This window comes from Pteronotus mesoamericanus, unplaced genomic scaffold, assembly GCF_021234165.1.
Source record: "Pteronotus mesoamericanus isolate MK-2021 breed Mesoamerican mustached bat unplaced genomic scaffold, CSHL_Meso_final contig_101, whole genome shotgun sequence".
In the NCBI taxonomy this organism is placed as follows: Eukaryota; Metazoa; Chordata; class Mammalia; order Chiroptera; family Mormoopidae; genus Pteronotus; species Pteronotus mesoamericanus.
In genome coordinates, this window is record NW_026555001.1 from 17,363,747 (window position 1) to 17,389,024 (window position 25,278).

Here is a 25,278-nt window from a genome sequence, read left to right on the forward strand (position 1 = left end):
CGTCGCCTACCTCCCCGCCCCCCGGCTTCCTGCGGAGGCTGCGGCCGCCATGTTGTTGTGGGGCTGAGGCGGCGCCGCGAAGCCCGAGCGGCCGTGACAGGCTGCGCAACAGGTTCGCTGTCGGCGGCCTGGCGACGAACCCGGCGGTGGCGGCGGCCGAGCAGGGTCTCCCGACGTCCGCCCGCACCCGCGCTGCTGCTGCCGAGGGACGCGGGGTCGCGCTGTGACGTGCTGGAGCGCGGCGGAGGCGCCAGGTGGGTGAGGCGGCTGCCCGACTGCCGCAGGGCGCGGGGCAGGTGCGGGCGCCGTCGCTGCAGCCGCGGAAGGCTCCGCTGGCCGGGACGGGAGCCGGCGGCGCGCCGCGAAGAGCGCGGACGCGTCCTCGGGAGCTCCGGCTGCCCCTGAGCTAGGCCCCTGGCGGGCTCGGTGGCGCCGGGCGGAAACCTCCGGCGCCGGGTGCCTGCCCTCAGGTTCCTTCCCGGGCCGCGGGGCCCCGGGAACGCTAAGGGGCCGGGGCCGGGCTGCCCCCTCTCGGCGCCGAGGTCCAGCCGCGGCCTCCCCTGGCAGGTGCGGACGCCGCCGAGGGTCGGGGGCGGGGCATGGCCCCCTAGTTTTTGGGGTGACGGCAGAAGAGATCCTGTCGGGGCGCCCGCCCGCTTCCTCGGGGACCCATTTTATTTTCCCGGAGTTGGTTTCCCTTCTTGGTAATGCCTGGTGCGGAATCAGGTGAGCCGCATCCCGGTGCGTCAAAGTAGCCCGAGTCCGGAGAGGCCGCCGGGTGGATGCTCGGCGTCCACCGCTCGGGTTAAACCAAAGTTGGGAAATGTTGCAATTTGACGTCAGCGTTATTGACTTCCAGGGTATACAGGAAGCACGGAGAGATTCAGCCTCTTAGACCAGAGTGAAGTTTATTGCGAATTAGAATTTTTTTAAAAGACGCCTGCGTGCGCGTGGTGAATGGATAAACCGAGGCTGAAACTACAGAGCTTTACATTCTGTAGAGAGATGCTGTACTTCATCGTTAAATGATCGCTGATGGCTTCTGTGCTTCATTTGAGGCTTGTGTTAATTTTGAATGCGGAACATTTTTAATAGAAGTAACCACTTTATGATAGGAATTAAGGTTGAGACAAAAAGGATTGCTTTGCTAAATACTCTAGTTCGTTACTAGTGTTTACTTGCTTACCCAGATAGAGGCGAGGTGCTTTTTTTAGTCTTCTTAATGTAAGGAGCGTAGGCTCGGTAGGTTAAGCTTCTTAAGCCTCTCAAGAAAATTTTTTGCCCCTCTCTCTGTGCTGGTCTCCTGTATTGTTTAGCAGTGATAAAACCTAAACGCGATCTAGAAACATCACCTTTACATGAATTCATAGTGATGCCCCTCAAAATTTAAAGATAGTAGCAAGTTGTGGACATCTTTAGGTTTTTGGCTGTGCCTGCGATTCCCTTGTAATTTCTTTTACCCCCATCTTTATTGAATATGATCGACATATATCCGTTGTAATTTCAAAAGTATGTAAGGTGGAAGTTGGTTTTTTTTTTTAAGCATAATTTAAGAACAAGCAGAATTTCATGCTTTTGAAGGATATGCAATAAATGTGCAATGCTGCTGTTTTAATGTGATATTAATGAGGAGTATTAATTACCCTTTAATGCGTATAATTATTTCTTTTGCTCACCTTTATAATGAAAGGTAGAATTGTCTGAGAAAACTTGACCTGTACTTCATTAGTGAGCAGGGAGGTACTATTGTTAGTTCAGCATATCTCAAGGCTATCATCGTGATCTCTTTTGAATCTCAGGAAGTGTGTTAGGCATGCTCTGGAATTGAAATTATACTTTAAAATGTTTTATTTTCACAAAAATAGAATAGTATTAAGAACCACTATACACCCATCACCCAAACTCAGCAGCTTTCAAGGTTTTCATTATGCCTCTTCTTTTCCTTCCTTCTGTCTTTATTAAGTCATTTCACCCTATATACTTCATATTCCTTTTAAAAAATGGAAAATTTCTTACATAACCTTAGGGTTTTTACTTTTAATGTATCTTTAAAGTTACAAATTTCCATGTCTCTAGTAAGACAGAGCATTTATTGGTCATCTCGTTTGACGACTTTCTTCAGTATTGAAATATATTTGCCATGCCTGTCATTTATTTTATATATATTTCATATGTATATATTTAAGATCTATGTACCGTGCTTGTCATTACGACATGCTAGTCCCTGTGGTGTTTTACATAATCTTTTAAAGCTCCCCAAGACTGTGAAGGAGTTATTTTCCTTCCATCTAATAGATAAGTGAAATGTTAACCTGCAGGGTAACTGACTACTCTAGGTCTCTGAGCCAGGTTTTAAACCAAGATCCTTCTAACTTCAGCACCTGTGCAGTTCTCAGGTCCACTCATCTTAGTTCAGAAATTAAAACAAAAAAAAAATTGTGTGTGTGTGTGTATATATATATAGGCATTCAATAAATATTTGTTGAGAAAATGAATGAAAGTGCCTGTTAGTCCATTGACAGGTAATTAGCATTTTTATATACTATATTTACTTGTATAGCATTTATATTAACAGAAATTATTCAGAATAAACTAATTACATTACTAAAATATGATATATTTATTACCATCTAACAGTGCATTTGCTTTTTTTTTTTTTAATTCTGATCTTAATCCCTTATTTGTGGAATAATTGTTTTTGAAAAAAGGCTAAAAAAAAGGCAGACTCTTTTAGTGTACTAATTGTTGAAGGCAGGATTCCAAGTATGAAGTAGGAAGATGTTTAGGATTAATTCTGTAAATGAATAGATCTAGAAATGAAGATGCGGGAGAAATGCTGTGTTTTTTACTTAAGTTAATGTTTGACTTGATACCATCGTAAACTACAGAGCACAGCGACCAGTGTCAGAGCCCTGTTGGTTAGAGTGTGCATGTAGGTGTTCTTGAGAAGGAGGAACTGAACTGGCCTAAAGGATCTGAAGGCAGAGAGGAAGTGAGGGAGGAGGAGAGGAAACGGAGCAAAAATAGGACAGTGAATACATCAAAAAATGATGTAGTTTTACAGGTCTAAGAGGAAAACATATTTCATGTGCAAATGTGTAATATTTTGAGAAATTCACTTAAAAATAATTTCACAGCTATATCAAGACATTGAATGATTTATTTACTTGTGGAGGTATTCAGCAGTGGTTATGGTAGACATTTAGAGATGTATCACCAGATGGTAGACATTTAACTTATTTCATTTAAGCAAGTGTTTTATATTTTCTACATCATTTTCTTCACTAATGCTTACTCATTTTAGAAGAGTATATGTGGTTTAATAAAACGTTTATTTATATTCATCATTACTGTAGTAGATAAGGGTCCAGGCTTTCAAGCTCCCAGCTGTAACACCAGATGGTCATAAAGCCCTTAGTTTAATTCTATACGCTTGTTTCCTCATCTGAAAAGTGGGGATGATAATAATAATACTTATGCCATAGTATTGTATATAATATTAAGTGCTCAGCACAGTGACTACAACTTAATATATTACTTAAGAAATAATATTATTCCAGCTTCTTCAGTGACATATTTCAAACTGAACTAGCGTACTCCTTTTTTTCGGGCTTTTTTTTTTTAACTTAATGAAAGGTAAAGAAATTAGTTTTTTTGCCCTTAAATTTTAATCTTACCTTCAAAACAATCCATATAAGAAGGCTGAAAAGAGTAAAAGAACTGACCCACAATCTTTTTTTTTTAATTCTATTTTATTGATTATGCTATTAGTTGTCCTGCTTTTTCCCCATTTGCCCTCCTCCTTCAGGCAGTGCCCCCACCCTTGTCCATGTCCATAGGTCATGTGTGTAGGTTCTTTAGCTCCTCCCTTTCCTATACTGTACTTTACATCCCCATGGCTATTCTGTAACTACCTATTTATACTTCTTAATCCCCTCACCTCTCACCTATTCTCCCCTTGATTCCCCCCATCTCTTTTTGGCATTTTAATTATGATGTGTCTTGGAGTAGGCCTCTTTGTGTCCATCTCGTTTGGACCCAAAGTGCTCCCTGGACTTGCATGTTCACCAAATTAGCCAAGTTTTCTTTCATTATTTTTTTAAATAGATTTCCAGTTCCTTGCTCTTTCTTTTCTCCTCCTGGCACTCCTACGATGCGAATGTTGGACCTCTGAAAGTTGTCTTAGAGGCTGCTTACACTATCCTCGTTTTTTTTGGATTTTCTTTTCTTCTTGTTCTGATAGGTTGTTTTTTGCTTCCTTATGTTCCAAATTACTGATTTGATTCTCAGCTTCATTCACTCTACTGTTGTTTCCCTATAAATTGTTCTTTATTTCAATTAGTGCCTCCTTCATTTCTGACTGGATCTTTTTTACGCTGTTGAGGCCCTCACTAAGTTCCTTGAGCATCCTCATAGCCAGTGTTTTGAACTCTTGCTTGTCTCCATTTCTTTTAGCTTTTCCTGGAGTTTTGATCTCTTCTTTCATTTGGGGCATGATTCTTTGTCTCGTTTTGGCAGCCTCCCTGTGTTTGTTTCTATGTATTAGGTAGAGCTGCTTGACTCCACATCTTGGTACTGTGTCCTAATATAGTAGGTGTGTCCTGTAGGGTCCAGTGGCATAGCCTCCCCCATCACCCAAGCTGGGTACTCAAGGTACACCCTTTGTGTGGGCTGAGTACACCCTCTTGTAATTGCACCTTGGTTGCTGTTGGCAGATCAATGGGAGGGATTTACCCAGGCCGGTCAGCAGCAAGGATTGGCTGCGACCACTGACCACCAACCTCCACCCTCCGTGAAGGATCAGCTGTGCAGGGGCACGGTGAGGGTGCTCCAGTGTGCTCTGTAGGTGTCCATTGGGTGTGCTGGCCCTGGGGTTTTCCAGGATGGTTCAGGCCAGGATCGGCTCCCACCTGTGTTTTGCCCAGGGCCACCCTGCCTGGGCTTTAAAGCAATCTGAGATGGCTGCTACTTATGCTGGGCTTGGAGATTCCCAGGCAAAGCTAAACTGTGAATATAACCTGACTGCTGCTAGTGCCAGGCCTGGGGCTCACTGAGACCAGCTGCTGCTTGTTGGAGAGGATTTAGGAGGCTGTGAAGCATGAGCCAAGACTCACCATTGATATGGAAGAGTAGCTTGGGTGGGCCCTTAAGTTGGGTGAGGGGGAGTTTCTGGGGTTCTCCAAGGCGGGTCAAAGAGTGTTAGCAGGTTGATGGAATCTTAGATATGGCACCAGTCTGCCAGCTCAGTTTGGATGGAAGTGGTTTCTTTAATTCTGTAGTTGTTAGACTTCCATTCAGCTCAGTTTCTATAGGTTCTGGGTGATGGTTATTCTATATTTTAGTTTTGATTTTGTTGTGGTTATGCAAAGAGGCAAGCCATGTCTGCCTGTGCTACCTTCTTGACTGGAAGTCCTTCTGACCCACAGTCTTATCTCCCAACAAGGAGTCTGCCTTTTAATCCCCCTAGTTTGGGGTTGGAGGCACTAAAAACAGCCTAAAGAAAGAAAAGTTCTGTCTCTGAAAAACAAACAAAAAACAAAACAAAACAAAACCTACCTCTTTAGATTCTCTTCAAAGTCTTAGAATCCAGGTGTTTAAATAACTTCCACTTTCTGGGGAGGAGTCCTTCACTAGTGTGAGGTTGATAATGGGAAAGAAGGATCCGCAATGTCAAATTTCAGATCCTGCATAGATAATGACCTGGCAGGATTAGCTCTGACAGTTTGGAGGACACTGATAATTGTTGCTTTATCATTCCTTTTTGTTTAGACTGGTTGGCGTAGTTATTTGGACACTTACCACCCTATTCCTCCTTCGCACTTGAATGCATAAATATAAGAAGTAGGTCAAGTTAATACATCTCACAACTTAAGTAACATTTAGTGAGTATGAAATAGTTTTGGTGAATATAAGTGAGAATTTCAAGACTAATGAAATTTGCCGAGAAGGATGCAGACTGGGGATGCATGTGCAGCATTCATTCTCTGTGTGGTAAGTCCTGAAAGCCCCAATTGGAGAAAACAGGTGCTTTTCTCACTTCATTGGCATGTTCACTTCTTGCTTGTTTCTAAGAATTCCTTATATGTTAAGAATAGTGACTCTTTGCCATATAGGTATACTGTCCAAGTTTGTTTTTTAGTTTTGTTTACAGATTTTTTATAGTGCCTCCTATGTATAGCACTATTTTAATTCATTATATTTATTAACTCATTTAATTTTTGAAACATCCTTATGAGATAAGTGCTATGTTTAGCCCCATTTACAAAGCCCATTGACATTGTCTTTTAAATTCTCAAACAGCTTTTTCTGTTTGCCCATTCCTGCTCCAAATTCTTAAAAATCTTTTTACTCTTCCTAGCCCACTGGTTTATATATACCTATTGATTAGTTCTTCCTTACTCAGTTCAGGAGTCATTGCCTCTGGGATTTCTCAACTAACAACTTTCTAGTTGCCTAAGGCAAAGTTAAGTGCCCATCTTCTGTCCTTTATCCCTATAGCACTTACAGATTTATAAGTTTAGGTCTAATTTCTTTTCTGTATTTCCCGTTTTAATACGTTTTACACAGATGTTACACATCTGATGACTTGGTACATATTTGTCTATTTGAATTAAAGATGTGCATGATGATATCAAGAAGATAACAAACCTCACAAGTTTAGAGTAAAATAGGGACATTTACACCAAGGAAGTAATATCGGAATAGGGCTTTTTAGGCCAGTGGGGAAGGAGGGAACCAGGGGAGGGCCCCAGAGACTAAAACTGCGTGAAAACAGACATGGAAATTTCACATTCTGGAAACTCTGTATTATTTAGAATTTTGGAGATTGTTAATCTTGTCTCTGGGAAAAACCTGATAAAATAAATCCCTCTTTCATCCCAGTATTCCTTTTCTAATGTTCAGAAAATTTTAATTTTCCTTCTAGATTTCTTCTCATGAGACAGGGCTCAGGTTCTCATCTGACTTCCCCCTTTTTTCAGGGTAATGGGGGAAGTTGGAGTGTCCTGATGTAATCTTGATAAGATTCTAAAATGTCCAGGGAAGTTTGGTGAACTGGAAGCCTTAGGAGGCAGAATAAACCCTGAAGCTTTTGTCTTTGGAGACTCCAGGTTCCATTCGCACCTTTCCCTGGCTGTTAACACATTTGATTAGACCTCAACCTTGTTTCTCCCCAGGCTTCATTATGTTTGTGTTCTTCTAGCTGTGATAAAAGACATCATTCTCTTAATTTATCGGTTTAATTTTGAGGTATACTGACTGCTAGCCTTGAAGAAGAATGGGTGAGCCCTTTATATACTGACAATACAATTGATTTGTCATTTAAAGTACATATTTTTCCAAATTCTTTTCCTCTTTACATTTAACTGTATTTCTCATAATGGAACATATTTTTTTCGTGATCATGGTATCTCCCCTGCGAGGTAAGTATTCATATTTTTTTCATTATGAAAATAATACATACTGATTGAAGAAATTTTGTAAAATGGGGGAGAGGGGGGAAAAAGTCGTTCTAAGTCCAACAACCAATGACACATGTTGGTGTCTCCTACCCACCTGTCTTTTCATTTTGTTTATTACATATATATTACTGTGCATTTTTTACAACACAACATTGTAGCTAGGAACATGGCTTTTACTGTTTGACTAGGATTTTAGTTCCAGTTTTGCCTTTTATTAGCTTTGTGAGTATAACAATCTCACTAAAGCTCGGTTTTCTCTTCTTTAAAAAGTAGAGATTTCATAATAATATTTATCCATAGGGTTGTTATGAGGCTGAAGAGATAATATACAATATGTTTAATGTGACCCTCTTCTGCTAAAGTCTCCATAAATATAACAATAATAATAATTAGGCCTTTTCTTGGTTAGGTTGGCGAGGGTGGCTGCTCCAGGCTGCAGGTGGAGGGAGGAGGCGAGTCAGGGGCACTGTTCCTTTCTTTTATGAGATAATTAAAATTCAATTTCAAGAATAGTTTTTTAACATTCTCAAGGGCACTATGAAAGTTTGTATAGCAAGGGCTCCTTTAGAATGTTATTTGTCTTGGGCCGGCCCCACAGCCGCTCAGGGACCCTGGGCCTTCCTCCTTCTAAAATGGCCGTGGTAATGATGCAAACAAGGATAACATGTAAAGAACAGAGTGTAGGGCTTGGCTTTTGATAAGTATTCAGTGATTGTTGGCTGCTGTTTTTATTTTCATAATTTTAAGTAGATATAGTAAACATAAATTATAAGAACATAACTAGGTTCTATGTTATTACATGGTCTAGTTGAACTTATTTTTTTTAATAGGTTTATTGAAATATAATTTACATATCATATGATTTAAGTGGCTGCATAATACTTGGCTCAGTTCATTCTCCCATAGTTGGACTCATTCCATTTTTTTATAATAATAATTTTAGCAAATATCTTGATAAATAAGGCTTTTCCCATATTTATTATTATTTCCCTGTGACAGATACCCAGAAGGAAAATTATTGGCTTATAGGATATGAACATTGGCAGGATTCTATATGTTTTTGCATTGCCTTCTGAGGAGCTGTGCTAATTTGCTCTCCCACGAGCTATGTCTACAGCACTCATCTCCTCTCGCCTTTGCAGCCAAGGCTTGTTTTTTTAAAAAATCAGTTTATAAGGAGAAACAAAACAGAACTTCATTTGCATTTTCTTGATTATTAGTGATGTTAACGTTTATTAACCAGTTTTATTTCTCAGGAAAGTGTCTATTTATTTGAGGTCTTAGTGTTTTCATTATCTATTTTAATACTTCTCTTTACATTAAAAATACTGATTATATTTGTTGTGATTTTTCCCCATTTGTTTACTTTTGAATTTTGTTTTCAACAGAAGTTTAAAATATTCAGATAGTTGACTCTGTTTATTTTTTCCTTTGTGTATTCTTGAATGGCTTCAGAATTTGGAAAGTTATCTTTGTTTCAAAGAGATGATACTTTGCTTGAAAGTGAAGCATCTACAGGGGAGCCTAATTCATTCCAAAAAAATTGTTACAGAAGTGGTTTGTTTGGAAACTGAACCTCCTTTCTTTGTTGCCTGAAAGAACGTGTCACTGCTCATGCAAGTATCAGAGTTGTCTGGTAGAGAATCGAGACCTGAAGTTTTTTTAGACAACCGAGACATTTTTTTCTGAGAACCGAATTGTTCGAGAACCAAGATGTTCAAGAACTGAGGTTTGATTGTATGTGAAATTTTTTTACTTCTGTACTTCTTATTTAAGTTAAGTAAGTAGTTTTGCTTAATAGCTAGTCCTGCTATGAGACAGAAGAGAATAGGCCAGATAGCCGGCTCCCCCCACCCTTCCCTTACAACAGTTGGGCTGACTCACAAACTATTCTTAGGTGTTTTTCCCCCTTTGTGTGGGTGAATTGCCTTGTTCATAGTTGTTGACTGATTCTTCTAAAATTGGTTTAATTTAAATCCTCCATATAATTGGAGTACTAACTGCCCTCTTGGTTTATTAGTTGATTCTTTTTTAACTAAACTTAATGTTTATAAAAGCCCAAACTTATAATTTATATTTAAATATCTTAAAGCAAACCTGCAGAGTTACAGAACTAGGAGAACTAAGTTTGTATAGAAGAGTTATCTTCGTTAATGCTTTTAAGTCTTGACATGCTGTGTGCATCTGGGGTTCTGAGCCTCTCTAGGTAACAATAAGAGTAACTTTTTTCTCAATTTGATCAATTTTAATCAAATATTGATTAAATAAAATATATTCTTTTAATTAGTAATTATATGACTAATTCATTGTTCTAATTCAATAAAATCAAGTTAACTGTTTTGGTTGAAAATAATTTTGAAATAATAACAGTAATAGCCATCATATATGAACACCTTCTAAGTCCCAGATGCTTTACATACATGATATCTAAGCCTTAAAACAACCTGGCATTTAGGTACAACTGTCCACATTTATAGGTTAGGAAATTAAAGCTATGTCATGTGGAAGTTCACAAGGCTAAGGAGTAATTGCACTGGGATTCAAACTCTCATTGGTGGATCTGTTTTCAGAGTTCACAGTCTATTAGCCTACTTGTCCTCATTGCAATTGAAAGAATGCTAATCTCTTAGAGTCAAAGGGTTTGTATTCGTTAAAGGGTATTTTAGGGCCTGGCTGGGCAATAGGTATATGAGGATGAGACATTCACAGGAGCACACAGTGTAACAGAGGTGGGCAGGCATGAAAACAAATGTTACAGTACTAGGTGATAAGTAGTTTAATGGAGGTAAATACCAAATTACCATTAAAATGGGAATATGGCAAAGGAAGCTTTTGTAGGTAGAAGTGTCACTGAGAAGCAGGTAAGCCCACAGGTTCACAGAGAGGGGGCATTGAAATGGTAAGATGGCGCAAAGGTGGAGGGAAGGTATTCCAATGCTGTAAAAGTAGGCAGTGGATAGATCCTAAGACATCTTGTATGCCATGTGAAGGAGATTAGATTTTTAAAATAACAACTTTATTGAAATATAATTCATATACTGTTAAACTCATCCTTTCAGAGTTTACAATTTTACAACTTTGTGGTTTTAGTGTACTCACAGAATTGTTTAACTATCACCACTATCTAAATTTAGAACATTTTCATCTGAAAAAGAATGCTCCCCACACATTAGCAGCACTCCCCACTCTCTCCCCCAGCACCCCTAATTCTAGGCAACCACTGATCTATTTTCTGTCTCTTAATTTGCCTATTCTGGACATTTCTCAGAAATGGGAACATGCAATATGTGGGTATATTTTTGTGTGTGACTGGCATCTTTCACTTGCTGTAACGGTTTTAGAGTGCATTCATGTTGTAGCATGTATCCGTAATTCATTCCTTTTTTAAGGCCAAATAATATTCTGTTGTTTGGTGGTACCAGATTTTGTTTAACCATTTTATCAGTTGTTGGACATTTGGGTTTCGTTTTTTTTTTTTTTTTTTTACTATTATAGATAATGCCGCTGTGAGCACTCGTGTACAAGTTTTGCATACCTAAAGATGGTATTGCTGAATTATAAGGTAATCTATGTTTAACAATTTGAGAAGCTGCCAAATTCTTTTCCAAAGCTGTCGAACCATTTTACATTCCTACCAGCAAGATATTAGGGGTCCAGTGAAGGAGAGTAGTTTCATACTACTAGTGAGTTATTACATAGAATCACAGAGCGTAATGGTTGAAAATCATTGGATTGATTGCTGCTTCCAGTATGGTTCAAGATATGTGCTAGGTCAGGAGGCTTTTCCTGATGAATGAAACCAAAATGCAAGTTATTTTCTCATTCTTGGGGACTGTTACCATTCCATTCCCATTGTCTTTGATTTTTATGTATTGAGTTGGCCAAAAAGTCTGTATGTTTTTTTCTATAAAATAAAAGACACGTTTTTCATTTTGACCAATAACTTTATTGGTTTGGATAGTTGGAGTATGTTGGCCATCTCCTGCATAACGTTGATTGTTCTCAATTAATGTCTCTAGTTGATCGCCAACAACTTCATCTGGTGTACCTGATCATGGACTGTTGTCCAGGGAGAAATCTCCAGCATGAAACTTTGCAAAAGCACTTTTGACACATTTGATCAGTCACAGCATGTGGTTTTACCTTTCTTGAAATAATAAAGCATAATATACCACAAATGTATATTTTCTTCGATCTTCAATATTAAAATGGCTACATAAAATTAATCAATTTTGATACTTTTTAAAAAATGCACATTGATATGACAGCTGTCACAATACAATCTAACAAAATTGTTTTAAATGAAGTTAAAGACAGCTAAGCACTACTTCAGCCATCTTACGGGAAAAAACACTTTTTGGCCAACCCAGTGTCAGTATGGGCTACTTAATGATAATGTGAGTTATTAAGGATTACTGAAATTTAGTGTTCATAAACTAAAATTAGCAAATTTCTAGAGCTTACTCAAAGCTCTAGTTTTCTTTTAAGAAATTGTTATATATACAGTGCTTTGGTAGATTTGAAAAATTCCTACTCTGTATGCTCACACTTATATGGGTACTATTTTCAGTGTACTATTGATGGATGTTGTCTTGAGTTTGATATGGTTCCAATGGCTGCTGAATTAATATAATTTTAGAATTAGTGTTACATTTAATTATGTTGACAATTTTGCTCTTGTGTAATTAAGTGTTTGCATTGCTATAATTCTTTATCATAGAGGTATTTTTTGACTGGAAGATGGGAGCGGGTGGGGGTAAGCTGGCTCTCTGGCCCCACTTAGGTGGGTCATGGTTAGAATAGTTTGAGAATTAATTGATTGCATAATTGGAAAGATTCTTTCCCAATCTAATATTTTATAAATATATGAAAATGGGAATTGTGTATGTTAAAATTAAGGATCTTAAATATAGAAGACGAGTCCTCTGTAAGTCCACAGATTAACTTTGGAGGTCTGAAACCTTTGAAACTGTATACCACATTTTGTGCATTTGTACTTTTTCCAGAGAGTGTCAACTATAGGTTTGCTGGATTTTTTTTTTTAAAGGAGTCCACAACCCCTCAAAATTAAATAATTTGGATTGGTGAAGAGAATCTGTGATTTGAAGTGTTTGGGGGAAGTGAGGCTTCACTTATGGTTAGTTTTTACTGTTTAGTGATAAGTAATATCTGGATACGTTGTAGGTGTTAGTGTGACTAATTCCATGTTAGAATATCGCGTTTTATTCTTTCCTGGTAACTTTTCTCCCTGTCAGAGCTTGGAGTTTGCTTTTAAAAATTCTCATTCCACATTTATTATTTTATATTTACTTTCTCAGAGACTGGGATATTCTACTTAAGAGCATTATTTTTTGCAGCAGTAAAAGCAGGCTTTACTTCCAGTAATTGAAATGTGTGTGTTTTTTAAACAACTTTAAGTTGGCCTGATAGAATAGAAATGGATGAATGCTTTTCTATTTATACTATTAGTTTGATTTTCTTTCCTCTGCTTTCTTGTTCTGTTCGTGTTTTGGTTGGTTGAGACTGAAAATTGCCAGTCACAGACGGAAGCCCTGCCGGGGCGTGGCATCAGCTTGGCTGCCAGTCTCTGTGGGCCTCTGTGGTGGGGAGTATGTGGAGGAGTATACTTTTCCCCTGTCGTTTTTATTATTGGATATGGCTGGATTTAGAGGAGACTGGTAATTTCAGTTTAATGTTTTTGGTAAAGTGGACTTGTTACTTAATATTGTTCATAATAGACTAAAAAATTAACAAGGGCAAGGCTTTGGGTGATACTGGCTTTTGGGTTAAAAAAGTCTCTTTTCAGCCCTGCCCTGTGGACTGTTGTCTGGGCCCAAGGAAAAGAGAGAAAGCAGGGTTGCAAAGAAAATGTATGCTTTCTCAACTTCTTTGCTTCCAAAGTTGTGTATGTCTTTATTCATCCTACCGCCTTACCTGTTGTGGATTCCCAGAGGCAGAAATATCTGTCCCTGTATACTATAGAACTGTCTACTTGACTATCTCTGGACCTTAGCTTTGCTTAGGTAATCTCCTTTCCTTTTGCCTTTCGCAAGTTAAATCTCTTCCTCGTCTTCTAAAAATAGCCTTAAGATGTTGCCCGTTTTCTGAGGCCTCTTATCTCTCCTCTCATCCTTTTCTTCCCTTTTCCTTAACAATGTACTTGAATCACCTACACTTCATCTCCCATTTACTGCTTTATCTATCTATATCTATTAGACTTATCTAGCCAGTTCAGTGTACTGGAACTGTATTCACAACAGATTGCCAAAACTAAGGGCTTAGTCTTGACTTCTGTGACATTTGGCAGTAATGACCATCATCTCCATAAAATGTTTTTCTTACCTTATACCCTGATGTCTTTCCTTTCCCACAACCTGTGTTCTGATGTGTCTTTTCTTATTTCCTGCACATGCTTTCCATGGATACTGTCGTTCACTGACATGATTACAGCTATTCCCAGGCCCTGGTGACTACCAAATCTGGGTCTCTAGCTTGAATGGAATTGTTACTGTCTTTTGAACATAATCCGCCTGGATGCCTTTTGAAGTACATCAGATTAGGTATGCTGAAAAATGAATATTTTGCTCACCCTCCCAAATCTAATCTCCAAACCCCTACTTTCTTAGATCTTCTGTCTTAGACCATTCTACAGTCACCCAAGATAGAAACTGTGATGTTCTTCTTTTATCTTCTGCATTTAGCTGATCAGAAAACCCTATCCATTTTAACTCTGAAATGCCTATTTATTGCCCAAGTTCAAGTTCTCCCCACCTGGGTTATGCCGGTTATGTCATAGCTGGCGTCCCTGTCTCCCAACACTGAAATCCAGTTCATTTCCTGTGCTGTTTGTCAGATTCTCTTCCTCTGCCTTTAAAAGACCAGGTTCTTCTCTTGTCTCTTGTAGATGCTTTTCCTGGATCCTGTCATTCTTTAACATGATGACAGCTATTTTCTCTCCCTGGTGACTAACAGATTTGGATCTCTACCTCAGACGTACACTGTGCTTTAAATACTGGCTCTCCAGGATTCGTATAGTGAAGTTTAAAATCAATAGTATAGCATACTTTGTTTCTTAAATCGTATAATCTTGGCAGGTTACTTCATTGCTTTGGTTTCTCTTTAATTGTTCCTAAAATGGAGATGGAATTCAGTATATTGTTTAACATTTTAAAAAAATCATTAGATAAAATTATAAAGAGGCTTCAATATGTAAAACACAAAAACAGCTACTTTCATTGAAGTTTCTGTCCCCTCCCAACCCTACATTCCTCCTCCCTACTCCGCTATTCTTGTATCTCCTTAAAATTTCTAGAATTCCAAAGAGTATTCTCTTTTAACACTTACGAGTAAGCGAATTCTTTGAAATCACATCACTCTCAGATCACACTCTTTGAATGGGAAAGTTTCCACTGTTACACTGGTTGTTGTACATTCCTTCTTTTTACCTTAGGTTAAGGTCATTTTCCTTTCTTTGTAACAGTGCCTGCCCACACACCTATACAATGTCTTTCACTCCAAGGACACTGAGAATCCACTTATTTTACCACTGACCTCATTTCAGATTATTCTTACACAAATATTACCTCCTTTGTGATAAGTATTGTACTTTGATTTATCTGCCAGTAGTGTTCTATCCTCTGGATTCTCATAGCATTCTTCAGATACTTGTAGTCACTATAGATCAATGAAAGAAGGAATAGATGGGGAATAGATAAGGGGGACATATGTGCTTTGTAAATTTCATCTTACTGTAGAAACTGTAAAGAAAGAGGTAACTTTGCCCCAATCACTCTGTCATAGAACCGACCTTGATCTCCTTGGGAATGAGACGAGGAAGGAACATTTTCCCAACTGATCAGGTTTGGAAAGTTGACTCTGTTTGTGGCGTGTGGAGTGGAGGAGGGACTAGAGAACGTTTTAAAAGATATGCCCTCAGGAACCTGATTATCTTGCTTTTGAATGTCAGACCTTTGGTCAAAATTTTTAAAACTTAATCAACACTTAACCAACATGGTTAGAACTGTAATTGAAAAACCCAATTCTTCCTCCCCCTCCCACCATAAAGCTCTCGGAAGTCAGTGTGAAATAAACTTTTATCTTTAAAAGTATGCTTCAAAGAAAAAAAACAAGTTACAGAAGGGCCATGCTGCAAAGGACAATTTTATCTAAAATCCATGGCTCTGATGCCTTCAGAGTTTCAAGGGAGAATTTTGGAGCCTATTTGCTTTCTTATGTTTCTTTTTTAAAAATTGTTTATGCTATTACAGTTATTCCCGCTTTTTTCTCCCTTTCCCCACCTCCACCCAGCCCCGCTTTCTCCCCTCAGTCAATCCCCTTATTGCTGTCTGTATCCATGGGTCATACATATAAGTTCTTTGATTAATCTCTTCACCATTTTACATCCACTACCCACCCTCCCTTCAGGCAGCTGTCAACCTGTTCCATGTGCCTATGCTTCTCTTTCTATTGATACTTTGTTCATTACTTTATTGTGTTCATTAGATCATGTGGTATTTTTCTTTCACCAGCTTTACTTCAGGTATTTCACTTAGCATGATATTCGCCAGGTCTGTCCATGCTGTCAAATTAAAACCATAATGGGATAACAGCTCACACATGTCAGAATGGTTACCATCAATAAATCCACAACCAGTTTCTTTTTTATGTATTCAATTTAACGTTGCCTCTCTCCATGCTTCTCTTGCTTTGTTTGCTGGGTTTTGTTTTTGTGTGTTCTTTTTAACATCCCAACCATAGCATTCATTTACCAAATTCATTTGTTCAGCAAATACTTACTGAGCGTTTTCTCTGGGAGATCTGGTTTGGGCACTAGGCGTACAGAGGTAAATAAAAATGGTCTCTGCCCAGTACAAGCGAACAGGCAGTCATGTGAACCGTGAAATCGGGGAAGTTATTATGGGATGACTAAGTCTGTGGACATAGCTAGGAGACAGTAACCAGCGACCTGGGAGGACAGAAGCCTTTCAAAGAAGAGGTGACATTCGAATTGGGAGTTGAAGAATGAGAAGAAAGGGGTGACTGTGAGGAACAGGGGAGTGAAAAGAGCGTCATTGCTTCAAAGGCTGATATACTTAAGACACCTGAACCAAGGGGAAGTGTCTGGACGTGAAGGTGGTAGATTGGGGTGAGGCTCTGAAGGGTGCTGTATTTCATACTAAGAAGTTTGGGCTATAACTTGTAATCAGTTGAGAAATTTAAGCAGGAGAGGGATATTAGTGGGTATTTTGGAAGAAAAACAAACTAATAGCTCTATGGAAGCGTCTCTTAATGAAAAAATAAAAGGCCAAAATGAAAGCCAAAACATTTATTTGAGGTCAAAGAATACTTTATTCAGGAAGCATTGTTGCAGGTAGTAGCCCAAATAATGTTTGGATTAGGAGACAAAGACAAAAGGTATTTATGAGAAAGTGTTGGGGAACAATTACCTCAGTAGAAGGAAGGTATTTCTGCTGGTGTAGATAAGCTAACACAGTGATGCTAATTCCAAACAATGTTTTTTAATTTTCAGGCCCATAGTCATAATATCTGCTTTCTTATCTTTTTTTAATTAAAAAAATTTTCAATTACAGTTGACGTACAATATTATATTAGTTTCAGGTCTATAGCGTAGTGATTACATGTTTAGATAACTTACGAAGTGATCACCCCATTAATTTTTACCCGCCTGACACCATATATAGACATTGCAATGTTATCGACTGCATTTGCAAGCAGTTCTGCGGGGCACAGTGTTGCTTTAGGCACTTCCTGTCCCACAGTTATCATGGGACGCCATTTTAATCTTCCATAGGTTTGGGGCATGTGACACGCATGGCAGTTCCTCTGGGATGGCAGCAGCTCCATTTTAAAGTGACTCTGTTTGTATTATTTCTTTACAAGTCTCAAAGCAGGAAGAACATTTAAGCAGGTTCATGCCCTAATTCACATAATAACCTTCTGAGTCACAATCTTCTAGTGATAGACCTCAAAATCTAGAATTAGTAAATGTCCTAGGTTATATGATCAGGGAAGTTGGGGAATTTTAAAAAACAGGGCATTGGACATAAGAGGTGATGTTTCTAAGACTAGTTTTGCTACTGACCATGTGAGCTCATAGAAATTTCTTCATTTGTACATCTTGAAAATTGATGGCTTTTGATTAAATAATTACTGTAATTCTTTTATAAATATGTGCTTCTACACAAAGAAAAAAATCCAACCTTAATTAAGCTACTTTTTACTTATAATTACTTTTTTTTTTTTCTGGGCCTTATTGACTGTTTGTAGAAGAAGCATTTCTTGCTCCTCTTCTAGCATTTCTGCTTTTCTCTGCTTTGGTATGACTATATTCCCCACATTCTCCAAATTGCATTTGATTTACATTAAATCAAAGCAGTCTTCTTTGCCTTATGGCTGCTTCCTACCATACGTATCTTCTTGGTTTCTAAAAAGGTAACAATGCCAGTTGTCCATTATTTATAATGCACAGGAAAATCTTCACATAAAGCTTTTCTTATAAAACCATAGGTAATTAATGTAGTGATTAAATTATATGATAACTGCAAGCTGCCAAGATTGCCCATCATTACATGTTACCCACTCCAAGGAGTAGAGAGATATTTGTTGGATGCCGCCTTCGATCACATGTGCCTAAAACAGGCATCAGGCATGTAACTCAGCATATGCTTACCCTTTTCTTCCTCTCAAAATGTTATGCCTGCCTACAGATAAGAAATGATTAGCACTTCCTAATTTATATATATGATTGATATAGACTCAAAGGCTTGTTTTTCTTTTCCCCTACAGAAGTACCAACATTAGGTGACCTGCTGCTTGCAGGAACCTGTGACCCACTCGTCATTAATTATTACCCCTGCTTAAGAGAGGAAGAGGCAGACAAAGCCCATGGGAAATTCATAGGCTTTAGACTTGGACAGATTTGGGATTGTATACTGGCTTCATCACTTACTGAAGTTAGGCAAGTAATTTAACCTTTCAGTTCTTCATCTGTGAGATGAGTACTGTATCATCTGCCTTGCTGGGATATGGTGAGGATTATTAATATTATCAAAGGGATCTAGCAGTATCTGGTACCTGGTAGACTATAGGCAACAAGCTCCTCTGTGTGTGAAGCTCCTTGTATAAAACCTAGAACATAATGGACTTTCAGTGAGTAATAAGCGTGACACATAGTAACCAAGGACTTAATAAATGGTAATTGTTATGATTACATAAAGAGAAACAGTTTTACTTTTTTAAAAAGTAAAATGTACATGTTGCATTTTTCAAAATTTTAATTGTTATTATTTCTCTGCAAGTAGATCTGTAGAATTGTTAAACATGAGATATTCTACAACAGGCCAGAGAGTTGATATAAACATAACAGGTATGAAATGGTATACTTTAAAAACTTACTGGTTCCAACAAATTATGTTACCATAATCAGATGTTATCACTGTCCATCAGATGTTACATACATCTCTCTGTTTCCCTGTTATAATACGGTACCTGCATGTTATGGTACATGGGTGGCTGAATCCCATGTACCAGGTGAGTAAGATTTGGTAACACTAGTACTCTCAGTTTTACTAAAGGGATTTGCCTTCTCTGCTCATTATATTATTTGATTCATTCTTTGGTTTTATTTCAGGATTATACCTGTAATTATTAAGCATCTATTTATGTAGCATTCTGTTGTATTTACAGAATACATGATGACCATTCAGAGGTCCCAGGTAGATATCTAAGACTTTGTGACTGTGGGATCCTATTGCTTCTTCTTCTTTTTAAATCCTCACCTGAGGACATTTTTTCATTGCTTTTTAGAGGGAGTGGAAAGCGTGGGGAGGGAGAGAGGGAAAGAAGAGGGGATCAGAGAGAGCAAGAGAGGTAACACTGGGGACCGAACCTGCAACCTTTTGGACATATGGGACAACGCTCCAGTCAACTGGGCCACACTGGCCAGGGCGGGATCCTATTTCTTATTTGTCTTTTATAAGTCTGTGCTTTTTCTCCGAGCCATCTTTGGTATTTTACATGCTTTTATGCAATTATAAAATGTGTTGTAGATAATGCTTTGAGGATTTTCTCCCACATTTTAACATTATCTCTCAGTTACAGAGATCTAATGAAATGAGGGCCCTTAATACTGCATGTTTGTTAAGTAAATAGTTTCTTTGCAGGCATGTAGCTTATTCTGGTTTAACATGACTTACGATAATTTAAAATTGGGGAAGTAAAAATGTTTTGCTTGTCTGTAGAATTTCTATACTTGAGGAAGTTGTAGTCATAACTTGATTTATGAGACTTCCTTCTGTGTTCACTGTCTTTTTTCTTTTAAGCTGACAAGTCACAATTCACCCAGTCTCACAAACTGTAACTCTGGGAGTCATCTCTGATTCCACTTACTCCACAATTCCTCAATCTAAACAGTCCCTGAGTTCTACCTGTTTTAAACCATTGATTATTTCTCTAGTTCATCTTGTGTTCTCTGTTTCTGCTGCCACTGTTCTAGAACAGGTGCCAGATAGTGTTCCCAGCTCTCTCCTAACTGATCTCCCTGCTGCAAGTTTGCCCCTTTCTTCACAGTTGATCCTTTCGTGAAATCTGACTTCTTGTCAACCACAGGTTCAAAACCAATATCCTTAACATTACAATTTAGCTAATTCTTACCCTTTAAATCTCAACCCAGTATCTCCTTAGGGAGTTCCTACCACCCTTCCATGGCTTATATTACCTTTGAGAAAAAAGTGAAGAAAACCATTTTGTACATACGTGAAATTTCCTCTTTCTTAAGAAGAGTATAGTGACAGATGAAGTCAAAGTGTGACAACAGATACAAAGTTCCATGGAGTAAAGGTTACTAACATCTAAAGAAAGAATGGGTACTTTTTTTAACTGTATTTTGTTCTTAAGATTTTATTTATTTATGTTTAGAAAGAGGAGAAGGGAGAGAGAAAAACAGTCTAACATCAACGTGTAAGCGATGCATCAGTCAGTTGCCTCTGGCACACCCCCAACTGGGGACCTGGCCCACAACCCAGGCGTGTGCTGTGAGGGGAATAGAACAGGTGACCTTTCCATTTGCAGGCCAGCACTCAATCCACTGAGCCACACCAGCCAGGGCAAGAATGTATATTTTGAGAGGAGGATGATACATAATGGAAACATACAGAAAAGCTGGGAGTCATAAGTAAAATTGGCAGTGCCAAAGTATTGATGGAGGTTTGTTCAACCCTATTGACCCGGTCTTGCTTATCCCTGTTGTGTAGATAAATGTATCAGATTGTCTGTGCCTGATACCATTAAACATTCTAATTACAATTAAGTCCATTTGCTCAATTTAGTAGATGATAGTTGGCTTTATAGGAAGAAAAGCTGCTGTTTGTTCTTTTGGCTGTTAAATTTCGCATTGTAGATTAATGCATTTTGTATTTATATACCAACTTTTTTTGTTTGTTTATATGACTCACTTTTGGTAGTTACACTAGCACAGTCATAGTTCTTCTGGACCACACTGAGTTCACTAAGATATGGTACCTTGTAAACACTTCTTGGCAGCTCATCAGTCACCTCCTCTGGTAACACCATCAACTACGATGTGCAACCCTTTATGCCTTTTCTTTGTTCAAATAGCTTGTGCAAACATTTTTCCTTAGGCTTCTAAAAATATTAATATTTAAATGATTTGGGTAAATGGATGTGCTGCTGAATAGTCTTTTAATATAGTAATCCATGATTTTAATTACTAAATACATTGCTATAAATTTGCTAGTTCTTTGCACTCCCTAACTGATCATAGGAAAACATTCTGAATTTACTCATAGTAAATTAATGAATTATGGTTCAGAATTATACTGTACTCTTCCTTCCTAGATACATAGAAAGCCATTTATCAAAACCGCACTATGTGTCAGCCAATATACTGGGTTATGTTTAATACTTTAAAAAATACTCCTACAAAGTATTTTTACTGATGAATATGAGACTCAAAAAGGGTTAAGTGACTTTTTCATGGTTACAGCTAGGAAACTAGCATAGTTGGGATTTGAACCCAGAGCTATTAAATTTCTAAATTTCCTTCTCCAAGTGCAGAGCACTTGCACAGCACATTTAATTATGTTTAAATAAAACATATGTTTTAATAATTGCTTCTAGTTTATTTTTATAAACCTGTGAAATGTGATTAAATAGTTATGCTACATTTATTTTGGAAATTTTTCTTGTTTGGGGGATTTTTTTTTTAAAGAAGAGTATTGTAGATTTAATCATTATTTACATTTAATTTATACAGTTGATTTCTGTATCTGTATTCTGAAATAAATCCTTGCCCAGTTGTAATAACTTTCCTTATTCCTAAATTGATTTCTTCAAAATTAGTTTGTGTTGAGGGTTTTTTTATTCAGTATTTGCTATTAAATATGTGACTGTTTTTCTTTTAAATGGTTCATTTCAAAGGCGGAACCATTACCCAACAAAATCTCCCACCCTTCCCCAAATGTAAATTCTGCCTGTTCAGCAGCAGCAGAAGCTCTGCATTGTTTTTTGTTGAAAGGTTGAGCTGAAGGGACAGACATTCCCACTACTTGGCAGGTGCACTAAGCTGTGATCTGCCCTTGTTGTATTATTAATGGCACAATGTTTTTATGTTGCAGATGGCTGAGAGCTAGCAAGGAAAATTCAGGACCATGATGGCTCAGTTTCCCACAGCTATGAATGGTAAGCAGCTTTGTGCTTGTAGGAAGATAAAGAGGTTATGGGATTTGGGGAGGGGGTTGCGGGTAGAGCTTATAAAATATTCTTTTGTGGTATTTTTCTTTCAGTGTATAAATGCAAAACTTAAAGTATTCTTGTTGAAAATATTTGGGCTGTTTATTTCAAAACATTGCATATAGCTTCTGTTAGAATATTATGCAGTGAATCCTGCAACTCAGCATAAGCATGTTCTGCAGCATCATCTGAAATGTGTGCTTGCCTTTGAGCAGTTCAGAACAACTTAAAGCCATATTGTGTTTGATGTATAAAACTGGAGGACAAAAAACAGAATGCTATAAGGTGAAGAATATTAAAGGTGTTTTTGATAGCATGGGATGATTGTAAACTGCTTAAGCCAATAAAGATCATTTAGTAGTATATATAAAAAATTAGTTTTTCTTTTACACAGGATTCTGTATGTCAATACACACAATTGTTTAATACGAATAACTTTAAAAGAAAAATTTAATTTCAGTAATAAAATGTTTTTAAAGGGTTTTTTCTGATTCTAGTTTTAATTCATTTCTCAAATACAAATTAACCACCTTAAAAATTAAGTTACTGTGTATGTCATTTAGAATTAATTGAGAACATGTATTACATTTTTAAATCACTAAAGAAATCTAAGATGATGAGTTCTTAATTTTGAGGTAAATTTCATTAGCTAATTATAAATATAAGGAAATAGTGAGTCCAGTCAGGAATTCTTAACATTAAAGTTGAAAATAGTAAAGAACATTAGGGGAAAAAAAGAGGGAAGAATCACCAATGATTCTATCACCTTGACAAAGCAGTTCTGTTTTTTTAATCCTCACCCGAGGATACATTTATTAAGTTTTAGAGAGAGAGGAAGAGAGAGAGAAATGTCAGTTGGTTGCCTCTGGTATACGCCCAAACCAGGGATGGAATCCATAACCTAGGGATGTGCCCTGACCAGGGATCAAACCCACAACCTTTTGGTGAACAGGACAGTGCTCCAGTCGACTGAGCCACCTGGCCAGGGCAGCAATTCTGTTTTCATATTACCATGTTTTTGATCAGTTACATCCTGTTTCAAACATGTTGTTCTCAATCACTATGAAAATACATGTATATCTGAAGTTTTAAGACTGCGATTGACTTTATGAGATTTACGAAATTTTTGGAAAAATGAATTACTTGCATAAACATAAATTGTGTGGTAGGATTCTGTCATTTAAAGATGAACTCGAGATAAGGGTTTTTATTTGTTTGGGGGTTTTGCTTTTTTTTTTTGCCTTTTCAGAACTCTTATTTAAGAATTCATGCGAGCATTGCTCCTATTATAGAAATAGTGTGGAATTATAAAGATGGGCAGTTTTTAAAAATTAAATAATTTTTCTTCTATAATGAGTGATAAACATAAGTTTGGAATCAGGATAATAATTGTAGTAGTAATGTGCTCTACCTAAATTTGAGAATTTCTATGCCCCATGCAAAGTAATTTGCATTAAATACAGTTTAGGTATAAACTTCAACCAACATGTTAAGCAGATTTAAAAAAAAAATGAACATAAAAGAAAGCAGTACAGCCAATCCTCAAATAATGTCCTTTCATTCAGCCTTACAGTTTTGATAAGACAAATAAAATTGGCGCTGACTGGTGTGGCTCAGCGGGTTGGGAATCATCCCACAAACTGAAAGGTCTCCAGTTCCATTCCCAGTCAGTGCGCATTTCTGGGTTGTGGGCCAGGTCCCCTGTTGGGGACAACCAGTTGATGGCTCTCTCACATCACCTATGTTTCCCCTCCATCTCTCTTTCCCTCCCTTCCCCTTTCTCTAAAAATTAGTAAGTGAAATCTTTAAAAAGAAAAATTGATTCCCACCGAAAACCACTTTGTGGTATAGTTTGTAAGGTCTTCCCATGTTCGCCTGGACTTTCTCCAGGGACTCCGGTTTCCTCCCACACCCCAAAGACGTGCATGTGAGGTGAGCTGCCATGTCTAAATTGTCCCAGCGAGTGTGGGCGGCGGGGGGGTGCGCGGCCCTGCGATGGAACGGCGTCCTGTCCAGCGTGGGCCCCTCCTCGTGCCCTGAGCTGCCAGGAGAGGCTGCAGCTACCTGGACCTCTGAACGGGAATAAGTGGGTTGGAAAAGAATCCTCTTACTTGTTTTTATTCATCTTTCTTAAATATGTAGTTCACATTTATTTCAGTGTTTACTATGAGAAGTTTTGGGTCTTTATTTAGAAGTTTGGTCACATTTTTGTGACCATAAATATGCCATGGAAACTTAACTGTTGTTTATATCAATTAGCTTATGGTAACATTGGTTTCATTGTACCTGGTTTCACTTAAATCACAGTTTCCAAGAACCTAGCCACCATGTTAAGTAAGGACACATCGTGCATGCCCAGTCTTTCTCTATTGTGTTTCTTCCATTTCTTAAACATTTATGTATTGCTTTGTAGCTCATTGCATTACATATAAAAGAATAAAGTTGGAAACAAAATGTTCAATAACCAGAAATGATTGCTTGAAAAATTGTACCAAATGTTGAATTACTAATTTAGGAGTAGTATATAGGAATAGAGGCAGAAATTTTTTAAACTTCTGAAGCATCGATAGCAAATGTTAACTGTGGTAACCTCCTACTTAGTTTATAAAATACTAAAGATTAAACATACTCTTATATCTAATTTAAGTTCAATTTAGAGTTTAACATTTTATTGAAAGAAGCATCCATGTATAGCACAAAACCTTTAGAAGCAGTTTGTTCCTTTACTAAATCTTCAGTTACAGGTTATGTAAATTTTTTAATGCCCAATACTATTGGAACTTGTCTCTAAATACCCTAGACCAGGATGTTTGTCAAAATGCTTCTGACATATTCTTCAGATTTTGTCATGTCTCCTTTATCATCCTGACTTTTAGATTTCTTTGGTTCTTACAGGACTGTAGTGTCCAATATAGTAGCCACTAGCTACATATGGCTATTTGAATTTCAATTAAATAAAATTTAATATTCAATTCCTTAGTCACACAACACATTTTTTTAACTTTATTTTTTGTTGACACTATTACAGATGTCCCTCTTTTCCCCCACT

The 25,278-nt window shown here is 37.8% G+C and overlaps 1 protein-coding gene across 3 annotated transcripts in view; it reads left to right on the forward strand.

Annotated features, from left to right (window-relative positions):
* Window positions 1-25,278, forward strand: part of ITSN2 (intersectin 2) — a 114,702-nt gene continuing 89,424 nt past the window's right edge. For 2 of the 3 annotated variants that reach the window (XM_054569072.1, XM_054569083.1), the window contains exons 1-2: window positions 1-254; window positions 22,115-22,178. In XM_054569072.1, the coding sequence (XP_054425047.1) occupies window positions 22,148-22,178 (31 nt within the window). In that variant the 5' untranslated portion in view covers window positions 1-254; window positions 22,115-22,147. The remainder of the gene's footprint in view (window positions 255-22,114; window positions 22,179-25,278) is intronic. The other variant, XM_054569094.1, reaches the window with a different exon arrangement.